Below are 22,464 nucleotides of genomic sequence, written 5' to 3' on the forward strand. Positions count from 1 at the left end.
TACAATATTAAATATTAAAATCTTTATTTTCTTTTTTCAGAATGGAAACCCATAGAACACATTAGAATTGGGGTTTGGTGTCATACCAAGTACAACCTCCATTTGTGCAGCAGCTCTGAGAGGAAATCCTTGGCAGGTCAAACAAGAGGGTAGTGAATTGTACCCATTCATAGGCAAATAAATTAGCTCCCCAGTTTTCCCCAACATTTTTTGTATTTGTAAGGAACACCTTAGTTCCCAATAACTTGTGACAGTACAGTACCCAGCCCCTATTTGCCACCCAGACTTGAAAAAGCCAGCCTCCTCCATAGAGGAAGTTTCACGGAGCCAGGCAACCTGGCTCACCAGACTGCTCAGTAGGTGCTTGCTAAACAAAAGGTCCCTAGGCGGCTCAGTCTGCTCACTGAGACTAAGAGAACCTTCTACTAGCTTCAAGTCCTGCAACAGTTAAGTCATTATTTCCTGGTGTCCAAGCAATTTCACCCCTTTACCCCCTTGCTAGAATACATACACAGCTATATTAATCCATATACCTTTACCCATGCTTTCTGCAGTCCAGGATCACAGGACTCATAAGACAGCTCACAGCCAACTGCTGTTACCATTCCAATGTGTGGTCATTTACTGGTCAAAGAGGATCCAAGGAGGAGTGTGAGGCTAAAGGAATAAGTTACCTTTGGGTGACACTGAGAAATTGTCATGTATAGAGATTAACTTTCCTAAAATAAATGGGGTGATTGATTGTACCTGAATTTGCCATTTTCTTCTTAAATTTCATCACATATTAACCCTGAGTGCAAACAGGAAGAAATGCTTTAAAATATATATTGAACAACACTTTTAGCAAATCAGAGCCTATTGTTTTTTAAAACAAAACAAAACAAAAAACCTTTCCCCAAAGTACAATGCAGCCTCATATTAGAGAACAGTTTTAAAATGAAACCTCTATATCCAAATTTCTCCATCTAAATTTCAGAATATATATTTTTAAGAAGTGGGAGAAGAGTGGGAAATAGCAATCAGTACAGCCTTTTCTGGATTTATATTAAATGTATCCCTCTATGTAAATATACAGTGGCAAACCTAATTTCTAGCCAACCCAAATCCGTCCAGTGACTTGATTACAATAGCCCTATATTCTAACAAAAGAAGTTGTGTTCCAATATTTTTAAGACATCTCCTTTTTTAAAACTTACCATTTTCCCTCAAGATTCACCCAAATACACTTTCCCAGCTTAATCCGATCTTTGGAACATAAATATATGTTCTCAGAATCATGTCACAACTCTCCATTAACTTTCTTCTAACTTTAACCACTGTAGATCTGAATACTTTTTAATACCACGTTTGGAAATAATGAAGAATGAAATGACATTTTTTTTTGCAACTGCTTTAGGAAAGGACAAAACATTTTTCAAAGCAGCTTTCCCTCTAATTTTCCTCAGCAGAATCTTCGGCCCTCAACACTATGAATACATTTCTCAGCTTGCAAGCATTTCTTACTCATTTAGTTCAGTCAGCACTGAGGGGAGCAGCGCAGAGCAATGTCCTCCCGCTGTCTTCCCCCAGCTCGCTTCCAGCCGAGCAGTAGCCGAGGTGGGCACAGCTGAAGTGGAGGGAGTCTCCTTGGGCGCATGTGGTAAGCAGCCCTAAAACTGCCTCCTTTTGTTGACACTACTTTATTTTACTTTGTGCTAACATATTTTCTTAAATACTTGGAGTTTTTAAAAAGAACGCAGTCCATTCTTTAATCCACCCCAAAATGTATGTAAAAACTATACATTTTTCCTAATTACATGTCATCTTAAAGCAGTTATAAGTTACTCAATGTCAATGTGCGAAAACTGGGGCATAAAATTGAGAGCTGTTTTGAAAAGGCAGCTGCCTAACGCTGTGTCCGCACTCACTTCACATTATTGTGTCTGACGAAAGCACAGAAGGGGAACAGCACCTGGATGAGACGCACTAGGAGAGACATGGGTGAGCGCGGCTCCCAGGCTGGTCCCCAGGCTCAGAACCGCCTGCAGCTGCTTATATGTCAAAATCACTTTGCAGAACACCTACATCTGAGAATGCTATGAGGATGTGGGTTCAGAACTACAAACAAGATTAAATGATGAAATATGATTTGATATAAATCAAAATCTTAAGGCTCTTTCTGTTAATCTCTAATTTTTCAGGCCCAGAGGGCCCAAATCACAGCCTAGCTATGAGCAGGATGGTCACTGTCTCTCTCGTATCTCCTTTCTCATAAGAAAGGCACAAACAAGGTCTCCTGGGAATCACAGCAGTGAGAGCAAATGCCCTTCACGCCAGTGGTGTAGGTCCATTTTAGAAGGTGATGACAGCCAGGCAGGGCAGCACACCTGTACCCCCAGCACCTGGGAGGCTGAAGCAGGGCTGCTGCCAGCCTGGGTTATATAGTGAGTTTTAGGCCAGACTGGGCTACAATGAGACCTTGTCTCAAAATAAACCAGGTGGCAGGTAAAAATGAGGAAATAATGGTATTATTTCTTTCTGGTCACTATTCAGAAAGAATTTGCCTACTTTAAGCAAAGGGCGGGGGGGAATTAATGTCCATAGAGAATCATACTTGAGTTAATGGTATTTCTTTAGACACAATGTTTTGGTTAAGTTTGACAAAACTGGAGGGCTGGGTTTGACTCAGAAGCAATTGTGTTGTTCACAGGTTCAACATCTTCCTGTTTCTGGTTCTATCAGGTGTGTCCCTCCCTCTTCTCTCCTTCCCTGAGATCATCAGAACCACACTAACCCACTGCTAGAACGCCTGAGCAGCTCCCTGCTTTTGCCCTTCCCTCCAGTTCTATCTAACCGTGGATCCCTTCAGCAGAATGTGCTCTTTTGGCTCAACATAATGCAAGGTTGTGTTTGCTGCCACTCTGGAGAAGGCAAGAAAGCTTTCCAAGCTGACCAGTCCTGATAAAAACAAAGACACAAGAACTTGCAAAGTGTTTCCGCAAAACTCCACAGGTGTGGAGAAAGGACTGCAAGGTTTACTTCAAAACACATACTCTGGAACCAATCCCAGATTTCACCTATCCATATGTCACACCTGTTTGTCCTTTGGCATGGAAATCAAAACTGCCCAGCACTGGTGCCCACTGCTAGAGCAGGCAACTGCTGAGGAAGTCAGAAGGTGATTCTGCATGACCAGTGCATGCTCTGAAACCTGTGGTCTTTGCTTCAGCAACTCCAACAGAAAACACCAAAGACTCCCAAGGCCACCCTGTCCTTTACCACCAGAACTTGCAGCTGGCCACTCCCAAGCCATCGCATACCATTTGGAATTGATTGTGCTGTTTCTCTATCTTGGTAAAAATAAGTTCCACTTATTTTGTGTTGAGAATTACAAATGAGAGATTGGCATCCTGTCTTCTACCAGCACGGTGTCCATCCCAAACTGGTCTGTACACTGCTTCACGGTGGCCAGGACACTCAGAAGCCGCTGGTCCACGGCGTCCAGATGAGGGTCAGAGAGCACTGGGGAGATGGGGTCGTGGGCCATGGCTGATTTTAAGGCAGACTTTAGCACTCCATTCTTTAGGTAGTTCAGTCTGTTCCAGGTAGAAACCCGAATGCTGGAATTACAGTTTTAACACAAGTTACATAAAATGTCTCACTAATGAAGGAGGGACCTTAGAGCTTGAGGGGGCTCAAGAGCCTGATGATGGGGCTGTAGAGATGGCTTGGCAGTTAAGGTGCTTGTCTGCAAAGCCTAACAACCTGGGTTTAATTCCCCAGTACCCATGTAAAGCCAGATGCAGAGTGGTACATGCACCTGGAGTTCATTTGCAGTGGCTGGAGGCCCTGTGCACCCATTCTTTCTCTCTACCTTCTCTCTCTCTGCTTACAAATAAAATAAATAAATAAATAGAGCCTGATGATGGGCTCAGAGATTGCACAGCAGAGAGGTAAGGGCTGGAGAGTGTTCAGTCATATGGGGACTAGGAGACTGCTCAGCCATGTGGGTGGGAGGCTAGGACATGGCTCAGTTGGCAAAGTGCCATGCAAGCATGAAGACCTGAGTTAAGATCCCCAACACCCATATAAAAGGATTTTATGTGTGGTAGCACATGCATATAATCCCAGCACTGAGGAGGCAGAGGATCACTGGGGCTTGCTGACTAGCCAGCTAATCTATTATTATTGTATCTATTGCATTGGTGAGCTCTAGGTTTGAGACCTTGTCTCAAAACATATAGGTAGAGAGGAGACGTTCCACCTTAACCTCTAGCTTTCACATGCATGCCCATACACCCACACACACCAAAAAGAGGGAAAATTACGTCAAATATTTCAAGTAAAAGAAATCATTTGTTTCAGAATTGCTTCTGCATTAGTAGTAAACCACCTTACTATGTTTTGGTTATTTGGGAGGAGATATATAAAGAGAGATGTATACACAGATGTACACATGTTCACTGCACTGCTGTTAATAGGAAAACTGTAAGCCGATCTGAATGTCTAATAACTGGAAAATAGTTAAAGCAATCAATCAACAAGCTGTAAAAAATGAATGGCATGGGGAATGCCAATGATGTAATGTTGGGTGAGGGGCACTCATCTGTGGGGAGGTAAGCGTGTAATTAGGGTGAGTGGACTGCCTGATTAAACTAAAGTACAGTACAGTGTTAACAGGAGTCGCCCTTCAATGCTAGTAGGTGATTTTAATGTCCTTCATGTGTCTGCATTTTAAATTTCCATTAATAGGAAATAATTTTGAAAGATTATCTACTATGGTGGTTTGATTCAGGTGTCCCCCATAAACTTAGGTGTTCTGAATGCTAGGTTCCCAGCTGATGAAGATTTGGGAATTAATGCATCCTGGAGGGAGTGTATTGTTGGGGCCGGCTTATGGGGGTCATAAGCCAGTTTCCCCTTGCCAGTGTTTGGTTGCTATTGTCCACCCTATGTTGGCCTGTAGGTGCTATCCACCCTCGCTCAGGCCATCGTTTTCCCCTGTCATCGTGGAGCTTCCCCTCGAGTCTATAAGCCAAAGTAAACCCCTTTTTCCCCAAATCTGCTCTTGTTTCTGCCAGCAATGCGGACCTGCCTGCAACATCTACTTTCCTTAAATTGTTTGCTAGGGTTTGAGTTTCTGTCACTGTGAAAACTTATGTGGAAAACAAATTGCCACTGTAACAGCATTAAGAACTGAGACCTTTTAGAGATGATCAAGTCCTGAGGAGAGAGGTCTCAGTGGAACTGAGGCTATCATGAGAGCACTTGTCCTTTTTGCCCTCCTGCCTTTCCCCATACGGTCACACACAAGAAGGCCCCTCAAGGATGCCAGTGTTTTGACACTGGATTTCTCAGCTTCCAGAACTGTGTGTCAGTAACTTTCTGTTCATTTATAATAGTCTAGTCTGGGTTATTAGTAAAGCAACACAAAATAAATGAAGACATCAAGTAAAGAGAATTTATTTATCTTAGAAGAAAAGTTCTTATCTTCCTGTGTGTAAAGTGAAGATTATTAACTAGGCAGAAATGTGTGATGCTTCAAGAGGTAGCCAGTTCTATACCATTTCAAAAGTAAGGAAGACCAATTTTTGCATAAAGCATAGAAGATACAGATAAGCAACCATGATGGGCAGCTAATTTTGAATTATCCAACCAATGCCCAGAGCATCAGAGCTTCTTCAATATAACTGAATTGTCACTTTATTTCCTCTTAGTACAAGATTCATCCTTCAATATTTGGTCTTCCAAAACAGAATTCTCTCCTCCTGTACCTTCTTAGCAAATGGCTAGTCAGAAAGGAGGAGTTCTCTTGAGGCCTCTGTACAGCAGATTAGTGGTGTGGGAGGGAGGTTATCCAAGGGAGCTCTGCATCAGCTACCCTGCACCTCAGAAGGTGTGGGCTCATGAAGCCTCAACCACAAGTGGTGGTAACTTTTATGAGGCCTGCTTTGAGACAAGTTTGCATGTGGCCTAGGCTGACCTCAAACTCACTAGTCCAGAATGATCTTGAACTTTTTTAAAAATTATCTTATTAGAAAGAAAGAGAGAGCGACAAAAAGGCAGAGAGAGAGAATAGGTGCACCAGGGCTTCTAGCCACTGCAAACAAACTCTGGATGCATGTATCCCTTTGTGCATCTGACTTCATGTGGGTAGTGTGCAATTGAACCTGGGTCCTTTGGCTTTGTAGGCAAATGCCTTAACTGCTAAATCATCTCTTCAGCCAAATCTTGAACTCTTATCTCTGAAGTCCTGGGATTATAGGTGTGGGCACCACTCCTGAGGCCCATAAGACACCAAGCCTTTGGCTTTGTAGGCAAATGCCTTAACCGCTAAATCATCTCTTCAGCCAAATCTTGAACTCTTATCTCTGAAGTCCTGGGATTATAGGTGTGGACACCACTCCTGAGGCCCATAAGACACCAAGCCTTGATGGACATATGCCCACCTGATTAACTATGCAGGCCCATGAATGTGTCTTTACGATGGCCCAGAGGATTTCTACAGAGTGAACCCTTCCTCTGCAGGTCATGACACTAACTGCTGACTGCCTGTACCCCACCTGCATTCTGGAAGGTTGTTTAGCCTGCTCCTGGAAACCAGAAAGTTTCCCTGCTGTCCAGTAGATGAGGTCTAAACTGTAGTCTTGGGGAGGGAATCCTCTTCCTTGGGTCCTCTCTAATCCCTAGAATTTTAATATTCAATACTGTATTAAAATAGAGATGTAGCCGGGTGTGGTGGTGCATGCCTTTAATCCCAGCACTTGGGAGGCAGAGGTAGGAGGTTTGTTGTGAGTTTGAGGCTACCCTGAATTTCAGTTCAGTCTGGGCAAGAGTAAGACCCTACCTCAGAAAAAAAGAAAAAGAAAGAAAGAAAGAGAGAGAAGTAGTCTAGGAGCGGAAGTCTTAGATGCTGTGTTTCTGGGAGTTGACTAGTGCTAAGTGGTACTCTACATCTCTTTCTTTTTTCCTTTCTTCCTTCCCTCCTCCTTTTTTTTTTTTTTTTTTCCAGTTTTGAGGAAGGGTCTCACTCTATCCCAGGCTGATCTGGAACTCACTTTGTAGTCACAGTGATAGCCTACCTCTGCTTCCCAAGTGCTGGTATGCTGGTATTAAAGGCTTAAAGGCATGTGCCACCATACATGGTTTTTTTTTTTTTTTTTTTTTTGAGGTAGGGTCTCACTCTAGCTCAGGCTGACCTGGAATTCACTGTGTAGTCTCAGGGTGGACTCAAACTCATGGCGATCCTCCTACTTCTGCCTCCCAAGTGCTGGGACGGGACTAAAGGTGTGCATCACCACACCTGGCTCTTGTATTATTTTGATTGTTTTTGAAAGGCCTCATTCCAGCCCAGGCTGTCCTGGAACTCACTCTGTAGTGCCAGTGCCTTTGGCTGCTGAGCCATCTTCCCAGCCCATGCTATTTTTTAAATTTATTTATTTATTAATAGGAGGGAGAGAAAATGAATGAGAATTGGCGTTCCAGGACATCCAGCCTCTGCAATCACACTCCAGACCCGTGTGTCTCCTGTGCACATGTGCAACACTGCATGATTGCGTCACTGTGCATTTGGCTTACATGGGACCTGGAGCATAGAACATAAGTCCTTAGGCTTTGCAGGCAAGCGCCTTAACTGCTAAACATGTCTCCAGCCCTATTTTCTTTTTTCAAGGTAGGGTCTGGGTCTCACTCTAGCCCAGGCTGACCTGGAATTTACTGTGTAGTCTCAGGGTGGCCTTGAACTCACAGTGATCCTCCTACCTCTGTCTCCTGAGTGCTGGGATTAAAGGCATGTGCCACTATGCCCAGCTTCCAGCCCTAAATTTTAAAATATTTTTATTTATTTGAGAGAGAAAGGCAGATAGAGAGAGAGGGAGAGAATGGGTGTGCCAGAGCCTCTAGTTGCTGCAAACGAACTCCAGATACATGCACCACCTTGCCTATCTGGCTTATGTAGGTCCTAGGGAATCAAACCTGGGTCTCTGGGCTTTGCAGGCAAGCACCTTAACCACTAAACCATTTCTCCAGCAACCCCCCCCCAATATATTTATTTATTTGACAGAGAAAGAGAGAGAGAGAATGGGCACACTAGGGATTCCAGCCACTACAAACAAACTCCAGACAGATGTGACCCCTTGTGCACCTGGTTTACGTGGGTCCTGGGGAACCGAACCTGGGTCCCTAGGCTCTACAGGCAAATGCCTTAACCGCTAAGCCACCCCTCCAGCCCTCCAAAACTATTTTAATAATTTTAGTTATTTATTTGCAAGTACAGAGAAAGAGAATGAGAATGGGCACTCTAGAGCCTAGTGTCACTGCAAATAAATTCCAGACACATGTGCCACTTTGTGTATCTGGCTTCATGTGATACTGAGGGACTGAACCCAGGTCTTTAGGTTTGAAGCAAGTGCCTTTCACCACTAAGCCATTGCTCCAGCTCCCCCCAAAATATTTTTATGTATTTATTTGCAAGGAGAGAGGGAGGGAGGGAAAGAATATGTGTATGGGCATACCAGGACCTCGTGCTTTTGTAACAAACTCCAGACACATGTACCATTTTATTTATGTGGCTTTACATAGGAACTGGGGAATCAAACCCCATCCAGCAGATTGTGCAAGTAAATTCCTTTAACTGTGAGCCATTTTCTCAGACCTGGACCTCTTTCCTATGCAGCCAAGTGAGGAGGTGAATTTCAGCTTGTTCTTGATATGCATACTTAAAAGTCAGAACAGGAATCCAGGAATAATGACTTGAAGCACAGGTTCCTTAGAGCCCAATATTTACTTTATTTCCCTGATTTACTTCTCCATTATTTTGCTCTAATATATTTAAATCAACTAATAAATACTTATGGAAAGTTAATTTTGGTTTAGACAATTTCCAAATGAGATATGCATACCCCAAGTAGTATATAATGAGTGAGAGGACTTGAAACCAAAGGTAATTCAGCTGTTTCAACTGAGCATATAGATTGTCTGTCTGTCTGTCTATCTATCAATCAATCAATCAATCAATCAATCAATCATCTGGCAGGGTTTAGAGAGGGTTAGGAGGTTGATTATATTCTGGTATTAAGCCAAACACATCTGTATTACTAGATTACAAACATCTCTTCATACAAAATTCAAAATGAATCCTGATCTTTGAAATCTCTGCCTCTGTCTCTTCCTATGATTCCCCTCAGGGTTTGCAGGACTTCTCCAGGAATCAGGAAGTTCTGAGGTCAGAAAACTGAATGTACTGTTGCCTGAGCCTAGAAGGAAAGGCAATGCAGGCACGTTATGTATGAGCTGCCATAACTTACATGCAACACTGATAGAGAGGGGCAAGAATGCTTCTCTCATCCAGCAAGGGATTCCCAAAGCTGAAAATTAAATTAAAACAGTGAGTTAGGTGAAGTATTCATTTCCTTCTTAGCAACAACAACTTTTTTAAGAAACCCAAGTGTGATCCTAGATAATTTCGTGCTCTAGCAGCTCAAGTCATTTAAATTAAAAATAAGCAAGGCCTGACTAATTAGACACAGGATCACTGTACGAAAGTATTGAACAATAAACAAACTCATTTACAAGGACCCTATTTCCTGCCAAGTTATTTCAAGGTGATAGAGCCTAACTATGGGGAAAGTAGTATGCCCAGACCAAAATGAGATGGTAAAAACCCCTGCACTTGAAAAGTTTTAAGAGGCAGGCAGAGAGATCCACGTCATTCAATATTAGACTCCCCCAAACATGTAAGTAAATAGCTGTTACTTGTAAAAAGAAGTTATACTTATTCTACTCCAGAATCACCAATATCCTATGCCCCACAGGTAAACATACTGGCAGCTTCAAACCAGAAGAATGGCTCAAGAGTTTTCAGAGGCTACGAAAACACTGATTATAAGCAGATATAAAACTATTAATAATAGTTGTGTTAGGAAAGGAGAACTGATTCTAGGAAAAATGTCAACCTTTTACTCATTTCCTGGAAGCTCTCTTTAATGACTGGAAAATCTGCTAGCCCTTAGTATATAGTACAGGTTCTTCAATAATAGAAGACAGGCAGCTACTGCGTATTCAAAGTTTGAGTCCCCCACGTACACAAACTGGAACTGATACTTAATCCCCAAATGCAATACTACTGAGTTGTGGGGCCTATGAGATTAAGTGAGGAGTGCAGAACACTCCTGCACAGGAGCTGTAAGAGGCACTTCTCCCACCAATGGAGGACACACAGAAGGCATTATTGATGAGGAATGGCCTCCCTCACTAGATCTCTCCATCTCCAACATCCTCTTCTTGCACTTCCCCCCCTCCAGAACTGTGAGCAGTAAATTCTTCTGTTTATAAATTACCTAATCTAAGGTATTTTGAATAGATTAAAACAGCCATTACTTCAATGTGTATCAAATACCATTTATATAATAATCCACTTTGTATCTTTAACAACCACATCATTTTCAGGAACACATACAACACAGGCTACTTCCTGCTATGATGGATTAGAGCAAGGCAGTGTTTTCTGGCCCTTACTTTCTGTCTCTGCCGTCGTTTTTCACAGAACACAGTGCCTGTTGTTTCATGGTGAGGGCAGCAGCGTTTATAAACACCACATAAGCCACATCCAGAGTCTGCAGTACTGACAAAGCCTGAACAGTCCTGAACTCCAAGCATTCTATTTAGCAAACACTTACTAAGTCTAACTAAATGTATAAAGTGGCTACCATGGAGAGTGCAGAGTGCAAAACAGAAATACAATGGGCTCTTATTGATTCAGAATGAATAAACTTGGATTATTCAAGACAAAAATAACTTGTCTTTTCATATGCTCACTCCATAACTGCTCTTCTCATGAGAGCAAGTCTGTGAAAACACTGCCATAAAAGCAGCAAAACATGGTGTAAAATAAATTAAAATTTATTTAATGAACCTTTGGAGAGGATATATTTAATGGTAAACAATTTCCACATTTTATTAAGTCTTTTTCTGATTTAAAGTTTTTTTGTTTTTTTTTTCTTTCAAGGTAGGGTTTCACTCTAGTCCAGGCTGACCTCGAATTCACTAAGGAGTCTCAGGGTGGCCTCAAACTCATGGCAATCCTCCTACCTCTACCTCCCGAATGCTGGGGTTAAATGTGTGTGCCACCATGCCCAACTCTGATTTAAAGTTCTATAAACATCATATCCACAAAAGGGAGATACACATAGGGACAAGTTAAGGACCTTGGCCTCCACTGTCTATGAAGATTATTTTTCCATATTTTGTTTGTTTGTTTTTTCGAGGTAGGTTATCACTCTAGCCCAAAGCTGATCTGGAATTCACTATGTAGTCTCAGGGTGGCCTTGAACTCATAGCAATCCTATCCTCTGCCTCCTGAGTGCTGGGATGAAAGGTGTGCGCAACCACACCTGGCTTCCTTCTTTTACATATAGAAATTGAAAGAAGATAATCCTGCTGCCCTTACCTTTTGGCATTATCAAGAAGGATAAGCATACTAGCGCCTTCATCATCCTGAAAGCTTTCGTAGTGATGACGGTCGGCATTGCCAATCAAGTAATCAAAGACAGCAGTATCAATTATGTCCAAGAGGCGTGGGCCTGAGTCATATGGGGAGGTTTTCTTCACAGCATCGCAGTAGCTCTCATCATACTCCCACCTGGAGTCAAGGAGCATCATAAAGGTTAAGTGCCAACACTGCACCTGGCTCTTACAGTTTTCATTCTAAAAATCCCCCAAAGGCCATGTACAAAAGGTTTGGTTGTCAACCTATGGTGCCATCAGGAGGTGAGTTATTGGGAACATGCCCAAAAGGAGGACACTGATGTCCTAGCCCTTCCCTTTCTTGCTCTTTGCTTCCTGGCCACCATGAGGCAAACATCTTTCCTCTACATTATACTCACTGCCTTGTCAGGCCCAAAAGCACACACCCAACCAAGCTGGGCTGAAGAAATCTCTTATGTGGTTCAAAAGCCTTCATTTAAAGGAGGCAGAATAGCTTACGTGGTAGGTGCAATTTCAAGGTAATTAAATGGGAAATACTGGCTGCTTTAAGGCATAGTTACTAAGAACTGGAAGCAAAATACAGAGCAGAAAGAGTTGAAAAACTTGAGTTTGGCCAGAAAAGAAGTACATATAAAGTCAAAGCCAGAGAGGGTACAGTTGCTAAAGACATCAGCACCATTATAAGAAGACAAATGCTTTGCACAGGGACAGTGAGAGATGCCTTGAGGGCATCTTGGGAATCTGCAGGACCCTACCTGTCTCAAGTTTAACGCAGGATCTGATAATTATTCCCATGTTCAACTATCAAGACACACAAAAGCCATTGTAGTCTAAGAGGTCCCAGGCATTGCTTGAGATGATGACAGACCTTAGCACTGTCCAAGTAATACTAGCTTTTTAAAAAGCATTTTGTTTTCTATTTATTTATTTAAGGGAGGGAGGGAAGAGGGGGAGGAGGGAGAGAATGGGCGCACCAGGGCCTCCAGCTACTGCAAACAAACTCCATATGCATGTGCCACCTTGTGCATCTGGCTTACATGGGTCCTGGGGAATCAAACTGGGGACTTTTGGCTTTGTAGGCAAGTGCCTTAACCACCAAGCCATCTCTCCAGCCTGTGATGCTAGTATTTTTTAAGTTTTTGTGTATTTTGATTTATTTGAGAGTGAGAGAGAGAGAAAGAGGCAGATTGATAGAGAAAGGGTGTGCCGGGGCCTCTAGCCAGCCACTGCAAATGAACTCCAGATGCATGCTCCCCCTTGTGCATCTGCCTTACATGGGTCCTGGAGAATCGAGCCTCAAACCGGAGTCCTTAGGCTTCACAGGCAAGCACTTAACCGCTAAGCCATCTCTCCAGCCACCATAATGCTAGTTTTGCAGGCATACACAATATAAGAATTGTGGAGTCACTTCCACTGAGATTTCAAAGCAGGCTTGGGAGGGTGTGTGTGGCAGAATTAGAGTTCCTGCAACCAGCACAAGACAATACATGAAGCTGTGAGAATGAAGCCAAGGTTGCAGTGGAGACCCCAGGACATCAGAGATGTCAAGAACTTGGAATGCCTGCCTCCTGAGGAAAGCTGTGGGCAGTGATCAAAGCCAGCCCGAGAGAGAAGCCATGTGAGCTTTAGCCTGCAAGGCCATAGGGGCAGGGAGGGCTGCCTGAGCTCTCTGGAGCTCACTTACACCATCATGTGCACTATATGCTGGTCAAAGAGCAGGAGGAGTTAATGTATGCCCTGTTGGAACATGGTCTTGCTTTTGTCCAATCCTTGCTGGTTTCCTGTTCTTCCCTTTCAGACTGGAAGGGTCTACCCTCAAAACAATAATTTGTTTTTTTAATTTTACAGCTTATAGCTTAGAGTTTGCCTTGCTTCTCAGGAGACTCTGGATGTGGCCTTTGTAGCAATACTGGTATTGGGAGCTCTTGGAGTTGGACTAAATGCATTTTGCATTGTGAGACAGACATATGCCTTGGAGGCTGGGAGCAAATGTTATGATTTATATTTTATTTTATTTATTTTTTTTTTTTGGGTTTTTCGAGGCAGGGTCTCTGGCTCAGGCTGACCTGGAATTCACTATGTAGTCTCAGGGTGGCCTAGAACTCACGGCGATCCTCCTACCTCTGCCTCCCGAGTGCTGGGATTAAAGGCGTGCACCACCACGCCTGGCTTATGATTTATATTTTAAATGTCCCCCAAAGACCATGTACTAAAAGACTGGTTACAGCCTGTGGCACAATCAGGAGGTGGAGGACTTTTTAAGATAATGGAGTTAAGTCATTGGGAATATGCCTCTAAAGAGGACACTGGAGAAACTCTCACGAGTCCCACGTCCTCTGCTGTGATATTATGCTACCAGAGGTCCAAAATGTGGTCAAGTGACCATGGATTGAATCTCTGAAATTATGAACCAAAATGAACCTTTCCTCTCTGCTAAATTCTCTCAGGTATTTGTCACAGTGAGTGAACAATGATCAACACACTGGCACTGCTGAAAATGAGGAGATCTTACCAAGCAAGCATACCCCTGATCTTGAAATCCTTTTGCCTTTGGACAGATGGCTGGTTCCTATTCAGGACTGGCTCAGGGAAGAACCAAGTCATGGCTCACAGGAGCATTACCTGGCCAATTTGCCTTCTCGGTAAGTCCTGCCCCAAGGATGCCTGTGTTTCTGCAGAGGCCACACGTCTGGAAGCCAAAGTGTGACAGATCCCTCCATTGTGTCTCCATCGGCACAAGCTGGCTCTGTTTCTCGGCAGTAGTAACACTTTCCATAGAAACAAGTGCTATTTCCTAAAGGACAGAGATATCAAATATCCTTAAGAAAAGGAAGCTTCTACATTCTTCCTTAAACAAGCAAAAGAGAACAGCTGAGTAAACAGGCACTGATAAAATGAAAATCCCGAACTTTTGTATTTCACACTTTTTTTTTCCCGTGTAGATAATAAAAGCAGACAGTGTAAAACATCCAAGTTTGAAAGGATACATATTAGAAAGTAAAGCTCCTTCCCTATTTCTTTCTTCTATCTAGTTTTTCTTCCCAAAGTCATCTACTGTCACAGTATCTTTCTAAACTCATTCTGTCTAAAGGAAAGCAATGTTGTCCTGGCCTACGAGACCTGAGATTTTGGCCAAAATGTCCAGGGGAGATAGAGTGGACAAGCACATGCTCAGTTTGGTCACATCTGGGGAAGTGGAAGCGAGTAAGTGAAGAGACGGTAATGGGAACGAGGTTTCTCTCACATGGAGAAGTCAGACATACAGAAAGGGGGATGATCAGAATCAACCCTACCATAAAGTAGAATGGTAGATGCCAGCTTCAATGGATGCTATTAATATACATGCAAAGGTAAAGACAAAGATGTGGATGTGTGCACGTGCATATAGACATATATCTCTGCATATACAAGTACTGCTATCCTTCAAGAGAACCTAGAAACAATGATATCCAGAAGCAGTAAGAGCACACTCACATAATAGGTTCTTTTATTGTGTGTCATACTGAGGACTGAACATGAACCTAGGGCCTCATGCATACTAAGCACATTCCACACTGAGCTATATCCCCAGCCCTCTTTTTACTTTAAGGTAGGGCTTCATTAAGTTATCCAGGCTGACCTTGAATTTACTCTGTAACCAAGGGTTGGCTTTGAACTTGCAATATTCTTTTTATTTTTTTAAAAAAATACTTTTTATTTATTTATTTGAGAGCGACAGACACAGAGAGAAAGACAGATAGAGGGAGAGAGAGAGAATGGGCGTGCCAGGGCTTCCAGCCTCTGCAAACGAACTCCAGACGCGTGCGCCCCCTTGTGCATCTGGCTAACGTGGGACCTGGGGAACCGAGCCTCGAACCGGGTCCTTAGGCTTCACAGGCAAGCACTTAACCGCTAAGCCATCTCTCCTGCCCTGAACTTGCAATATTCTTGTATGAGCCTCCCAGTTAGCTGAGACTGACGGCCAATGCCATTAGGCCAAGTTTCATGTGTTTCAATTTCTAAAGACCATTTTAATGCTTTGAAAATAACGTGGGCTTCTTGAACAAACAGCTGACTCCCGACTCCAGGGCTAAGAGAGGAAATGTACAAGACAAGCCTGGACTACAATGACACTGCAGATGTAAGGAATGCTCAGAGAGACTGATCAGGACATTCCACAAGGACATGGGAGCCAGTTTGTAGGCGTTCTCACTGTCCAAATCTGCACCAATTTGAGAATCTAAATAAAAAGTAATAGCAATAAATTTTAACTTTGAGGAAATTAAGTCTGAGCTCACAGTACTATGAATAAATGCATGCACACAAACAGAGTTCTAGTCTACAATAGAATGACAGAATTATAAAATTACCATTTTACAAACATAATAATCAATTTAGATAAAAGGTATCAATAAGCATTAAAACTGGTGGGTGAACATTTGATAAGGAATAAAATATTTACATATGTCTGGCTGGGGACTGTAGCTCAGTGGTAGAGTGCTTGCCTAACATGTACAAGGCTACAGGCTTAGTCCTCAGTACTGAAAAAAACAAAACAGGAATACTTACATAGTTCTAGAGTATCTCCTTAGAAATTTCTTACTAGTAAATATAGAACACCAATTATACTATATTAGAGAAACTCTGCAGACACCCATCTCAATCAAAAGGTAACAGTTAACACCACAAGTAGTGGGACCTATCATCAGATCTCTATGTCTTGTGCATTAGCACAACATCATCTCTCTGGTATTCTTGCCAACATTTTTTTTTTTTTTTTTTGGTTTTTCAAGGAAGGGTCTCACTCTAGTCCAGGCTGACCTGGGATTAACTCTGTCATCTCAGGGTGGCCTTGAACTCATGGCAATCCTCCTACCTCTGCCTCCCGAGTGCTGGGATTAAAGGCGTGCGCCACCACGCCCGGCTCTTGCCAACATTTTTTAAAATCATGGGCAAATACTTGATAAACTAATTTGGGAGATCTTTTGTATGGTAACTAACCTATACTCTTCAACAATATCATGAAATGATATCAGGTCATAAAAATAAGTACATTGGGGCTGGAGAGGTGGCTTAGCGGTTAAGCACTTGCCTGTGAAGCCTAAGGACCCCAGTTCGAGGCTCAAATCTCCAGGACCCATGTTAGCCAGATGCACAAGGGGGCACATGCATTTGGAGTTCGCTTGCAGTGGCTGGAGGCCCTGGCACGCCCATTCTCTGTCTCTCTCTCTCTCTCTTTCTGCCTCTTTCTTTCTGTCGCTCTCAAATAAATAAATAAAAAAAAATAAGTACATTGAAGAATTGTTAAAGACTGACTGAAATTAAAAAGTAACAACTAAATATAAGATCTGAGAATGGGGGCTGGAGAGATGGCTTAGTGGTTAAGGTGCTTGCCTGTGAAGCCAAAGGACCCAGGTTCAACTCCTCAGGACCCACGCAAGCCAAATGCACAAGGGGGCACATGCATCTGGAGTTCGTTTGCAGTGGCTAGTGACCCTGGTGCACCCATTCTCTCTCTCTCCCTCCTCTACCTGCCTATTTCTATATCTCTCCAATAAATAAATAATAAAAAATAATAAAAACAAATAAAAAAATAAGATCCAAGAACGAATCCTAGATTTACACAGGATATTAATAGGACAAGTGGCAAAATCCACCTAGTGTCTATAGATTGGATGGTGACATAGGTCAATGTTAACCTCTCAGTTCTGGTGGCTGAGTATAGTACTGGAGAGTGTATTGACAGGTGATAAATACTGAGGTCCTAAAGGAGCCTGTGTAGAATAACAGGCATTCACTACTGCAAACTGTTCTTAAACAGGCCAGAAGCATTAACAGGTGAGAGATCTAGGGAACTCTGGATTACTTCTGTAATTTTTATGTAAAATTGTTTCAAAATAAAAAATTTAAAAACAGGGTAAAATATTTTGGGGGAGGAGCTAGGGATAGAAAGGGAAGTGCAAGAATCAACTAAAGTAAACTATTTTTAAAGTAAACTATTTGAAAATGTGAGAATGAATGATACCTATTTCAGAATGCCAACTTAAAAATAAAGGCAGTTAATGTTCTGTTGGTATACCCCCACCTTCATGAAAGAGAGCCATCAAATGTGCTAATTTCATACACCTTAAAAATGCACAAGCTCAGCTGGGTGTGGTGGCGCATGCCTTTAATCCAGGAGGCAGAGGTAGGAGGATCGCTGTGAGTTTGAGGCCAGCATGAGACTCCATAGTGAATTCCAGGTCAGCCTGAGCTAGAATAAGACCCTACCTAAAAAGGGGGGAAAAAAGAAAAAAAATTCGCAAACTCCTTTAATGACCATTTATATTCTTTTGTATGTGTGTTCCTGAGGAAACAGCATTCAAACTTGTTTGTATTTCCAAGGTCCAGCACAGTACACAGCAACAGAAGCTTACCTACACCACCACCCTCAAAGCTGTTATCAATCTCCTTTACTTTCCAAACTCTTTTAGCGGTGTGGTGTGGTGACTCCTGCTTTTAATCCTAACACCCAGGGAGGCTGAGGTAGGAGGATCACCCTAAATTCAAGTCCAGCCTCGGTTAGGGTGAGACCCTGCCTCAAAAAAACTTTTTAAAAAGATTTGAACTGACCGAATGTGATATGTACTATTTTAAAGCTCAAAAGGAACAATAAATAACTGTGAGAAAGCTCTTACAATAAGAACAAAGGGGAGACTATGTGGACTACATATCACAATAATGAAAACATGACAGACAAAGGCTAAGGATGAAGTGCTTGCTGTGCAAATGTGAGTACCTGAGTTCAGATACCCAGAACCCACTTAAGTCAGATGCTGTAGGGGATACCTGTAATCCCAGAGTGCCTACAGCAAGAAAGGAGTAAAAACAGAAAAACTGCCCAGAAGCTTGAAGGCTAACTAGCCTAGAGAATGCAGTAAAGAATAACAAGGTAGAGGTGACACCTGGAGCTGCTGTCCTTTGATCTCCACAGGTGCACCGTGGCAAGTGAGCACCTACACTCGCACACTTGAACATGGGTGTGTGTGTGCACACACAATGCATATCTTATGTACATGTATGTATGTATGTATATCCCATCCAGTACAGATATAAAATGAGGCTGAATAAAATGTCTACAAATTTGGGCTGGAGAGATGGCTTAGCAGTTAAGGTGCTTGCCTATGAAGCCTAAAAACCAAAGTTCAACTCCCTTGAATACACATAAGCCAGATGCACAGTGGCACATGCATCTGGAGTTTGTTTGCAGTGGCTAGAGACCCTGGAATGCCCATTCACTCTCTCATAATTAAATAAGTAAATAAATAAGCTCTTTTTTAAAAGTCTATAAACAAAAGCAGGGAATGGTGGTTTATACTTTGAATCCCAGCACTCAAGAAGCTGAGCTATCTTGGGATACCGAGTGAATTCTAGGTCAGCTTGGGCTAGAGTAAAACCTTGCCTCATGAAAATAAAGCTGGGCATGGTGGCGCACGCCTTTAATCCCAGCACTGGAGAGGCAGAAGTACAAGGATTGCCCTGAGTTTGAAGCTACCCTGAGACTACATAGTGAATTCCAGATCAGCCTGAGCTAGCATGAGACCCTACCTTGAAAAACCAAAAAGAAAAAAAAAAAAAAGCTAAATTTTTTGGTGGTCGTGGGGGGTTCTTTCAAGGTAGGGTCTTGTTCTAGCCCAGACTGACGTGGAATTCACTATGTAGTCTCAGGCTGCCCTTAAACTTGTGGCAATCTTCCTACCTCTGCCTTCTGAGTTCTGGGATTAAAGCTGTACACCACCACGCCTGGCTGAGAAAAATATTCTTTAATAAATGCTACTGGTGCAGGGCATGGTGGCACTTGTCTTTAATCTCAGCACTTGGGAGGCAGAAGTAGGAGGATCAGTATGAGTTTGAGGCCAGCCTGGGACTACAAAGAGAAGTCCAGGTCGGCTTGGGCTACAGTGAGACCTTGCCTTGAAAAAACAAAACAAAACAAAACAAAACAAAACAAAACAAAACAAAACAAAACAAAACAAAACAAAACAAAACAAAACAAAAAAAGGCTCTAGGACAACTAAGGGCTATCAAGGAAAAAAAAAGTTGTAGTCACATTTCACTCATATTGTGCATCTCATACTTGGATAGATAACAACCATATAAAAATGTTAACATTGGGCTGGAGAGATGGCTTAGCGGTTAAGCGCTTGCCTGGAAGCCTAAGGACCCTGGTTCAAGGCTCGATTCCCCAGGACCCACGTTAGCCAGATGCACAAGGGGGCGCACGCGTCTGGAGTTCGTTTGCAGTGGCTGAAAGCCCTGGCGCGCCCATTCTCTCTCTCGCTCTCTATGTGCCTCTTTCTCTCTCTGTCACTCTCACATAAAAAAAAAAAAAATCTTAAAAAAAATGTTAACATGGCATATAAATATAAAAAATACTAAAATAAAGCTGACTTTTTTTTTTCAAGGTAGGGTCTCACTTTAGCTCAGGCTGACCTGGAATTCTCTATGTAGTCTTAGGGTGGCCTCAAACTCATGGTGATCCTCCTACCTCTGCCTCCCAAGTGCTGGAATTAAAGGTGTGTGCCACCATGCCTGGCCTGACTTTTTTTTATAACCTTCAAGTGAGTACTTGCTTGGCATTAAGGCACTCCTGGGTTTGCTACCCAGCACTGACAAAAACCAAAAAATGACAAGGCATGGTGGTACAAGTCTGTAAGCCCAGAACTTGGGGGGTGGAAGCAAGAGGACTGCAAGTTCAAGGCCAACCAGGGATGCATAGCAAGCCATTGCCATCAACAATAAAACCAGAACACACATACATGTGTACATGGGCCAAACATTTAGAACATATAAAAAAATGTTCAACATCACTAATCACTAGGGAATACAAATCAAAACCATACCAAAATATCATCTATTCCAGTTAGAATGGTTACCGTTGAACAAAATATAATCCTGGCAAAGATGCAGAGAAAAAGAATTTTTTAGATACTGTTGGTATGAAGGTAAATTAGTATAGCCATTATGGAAAACACTACGGAAGTTCCCCCAAAATCTATCTATTTATTATCTATCTATCTACCTACCTACCTACCTACCTACCTACCTACCTACCTACCTACCTACCTATCATCAGCGACCTATCAATCAATCATACTCCCACATGATTCAGCAATCCCACTATTATGGGAAAAGAAAAAGATTTCTATATTCTAGTTTTTACACACTATGGAACCAAGCAGGCGCCAGTGGATGGATGAACAGATAAAGAAAATATAGTACATATTAAAAAGAATAAAATTCTGTCATTTGTGGCAGCATGGATGGAATTCAAGAACATCTGGGGAAAGGCAAAATTAAGGAGACAACAAAAAAAGACCATTGGTTACTAAAGGATAGGTGGGAGTGAAGAGAAACAAACAGACAATATATGTGTTTTTAGGGCAGTGAAAACATAGGTGACAGTATGACCTAGAACAATAACATACACATGCAATTTAGCCAAATAGAAAGTAGAATACTAACTGATCTCTACTGTAGACTATGAACTTCTGGTGATTATGATGTGCCAATACAGGTTACTACTCTGGCACAGGATGCTGCTAATGGGGGTAGATAGCAACTGGGAAACCTTCCAATCAATTTTGATATGAACTTTTAGATTGTTCTAAGAAAATGTCTTAATATATAGTAGTCAGGTAGTGAAGCATGCTTATAATCCTAGCACTCAGAAGGCCAGAAATTCTAGACCAATCTCTGTGGGCTACAGAGACCTTACCCTATCACAAAACAAAACAACCAACCTCTTCTTTAGCTCTCCCCACCTCCCAAATCCCAAAAACAACACAAGAAAAGGTTGTGCTAAACTTCGTCTATTATAAAAAGTACCTCCAGCCGAATCTCTTTGTTAGTTATTTTGAAGCAGGGTCTTACTCTAGCTCAGGCTGGCCTTGAACTCAGGGATCCTCCTACCTCAGCCTCCCAAGTACAGGGATCAAAGTCATATCCTTCCATGCCCATCTTAGTCCCATCTTTTTACCTACCCTATGCTGGAGAATATCCGGAACTGCATCGTTCCCCAAAGGCACTACTTCCTACGCTACTGTCGGTGTTTGTGTACTTATTTCTGTTATTACGTGTGTGTGTGTGTGTGTGTGTGTGTGTGTGTGTGTGTGTGTGTAGGTCAGAAGACCACTTCAGGTGCTGATTCTTACTTCCCACTTTGTTTGATGCAGGGTCTCACTTGTTGTTCACTGCTGTGCTCACCGAGGTAGCTGATCCTCGAGCTTCCAGGGCATTCCCTTCTCTGCTTCCCATCTTGCTGTAGCCACCAGGTATTACAGATGCCTGCTATAGCATCTGGCTTTAGGTAGATTCTGGGGGTCTGAACTCTGATACTCATACTTGGGTGGCAGGCCCTTTATCTTCCCACCTCCATTCCCCCTCATGTGTCCAGTGCCCTTTCTTCTTTCATGCTTGGGTAATTAATGATTCTTCAATACTTGGTTAAAATGTCAACAGCTTCCTTTATTAGCTTTCTTCTGGTCCCTTACTTTCCTAGTCATTTAATATAGACATTAACATTCTGTGAATCTCTGGGGAGGAGGACCTTAGCTACTGCTTGCCCTCTCTTTCTGTATTCCAGCACCCATCAAGATATATATAATCCTACAAGGAATTCCTGATCCTTTTACAGAGCTGCTTGAGGTTTCCACAGTTCTACAAAGAAAGACTTCTCAAGAGAGCACATATATATGAAAAAAATAACCAAGACAATGATATGTAGGCAATAACTGATTCAGGCCAAATTCTGAATTGGAGACTTAGCCATAAGACCAGGCAGAAGAAAACAGAGTTGCCACCTTACTTTCATCACTACATGACTTCACTTCTTACTTCAGAGGTATAACAGAGTGTGCATTAGGGAAAACTTTCAATTTCTTGCTCTCTACTTTTAGATCTAATTCACACACTAACCCAAGACCAAGATTACCTATTTGCTTTTGCATTACCTTGAGCTCATTAGGTCTGAAAGACATGAAA

General features: G+C 42.4%; 1 protein-coding gene across 2 annotated transcripts in view; it reads right to left on the bottom strand.

The window, feature by feature from the left end:
* The window catches only part of Fam20b (FAM20B glycosaminoglycan xylosylkinase), a 45,146-nt gene continuing 22,682 nt past the window's right edge, over positions 1-22,464 (bottom strand). For both annotated transcript variants that reach the window (XM_045151656.1, XM_045151662.1), the window contains exons 5-8: positions 14,086-14,257; positions 11,426-11,617; positions 9,285-9,344; positions 1-3,599 (exon numbers count right to left, since the gene is read on the bottom strand). In XM_045151656.1, the coding sequence (XP_045007591.1) occupies positions 3,368-3,599; positions 9,285-9,344; positions 11,426-11,617; positions 14,086-14,257 (656 nt within the window). In that variant the 3' untranslated portion in view covers positions 1-3,367. The remainder of the gene's footprint in view (positions 3,600-9,284; positions 9,345-11,425; positions 11,618-14,085; positions 14,258-22,464) is intronic.

This window comes from Jaculus jaculus, chromosome 1, assembly GCF_020740685.1.
Source record: "Jaculus jaculus isolate mJacJac1 chromosome 1, mJacJac1.mat.Y.cur, whole genome shotgun sequence".
NCBI classification, from domain to species: domain Eukaryota; kingdom Metazoa; phylum Chordata; class Mammalia; order Rodentia; family Dipodidae; genus Jaculus; species Jaculus jaculus.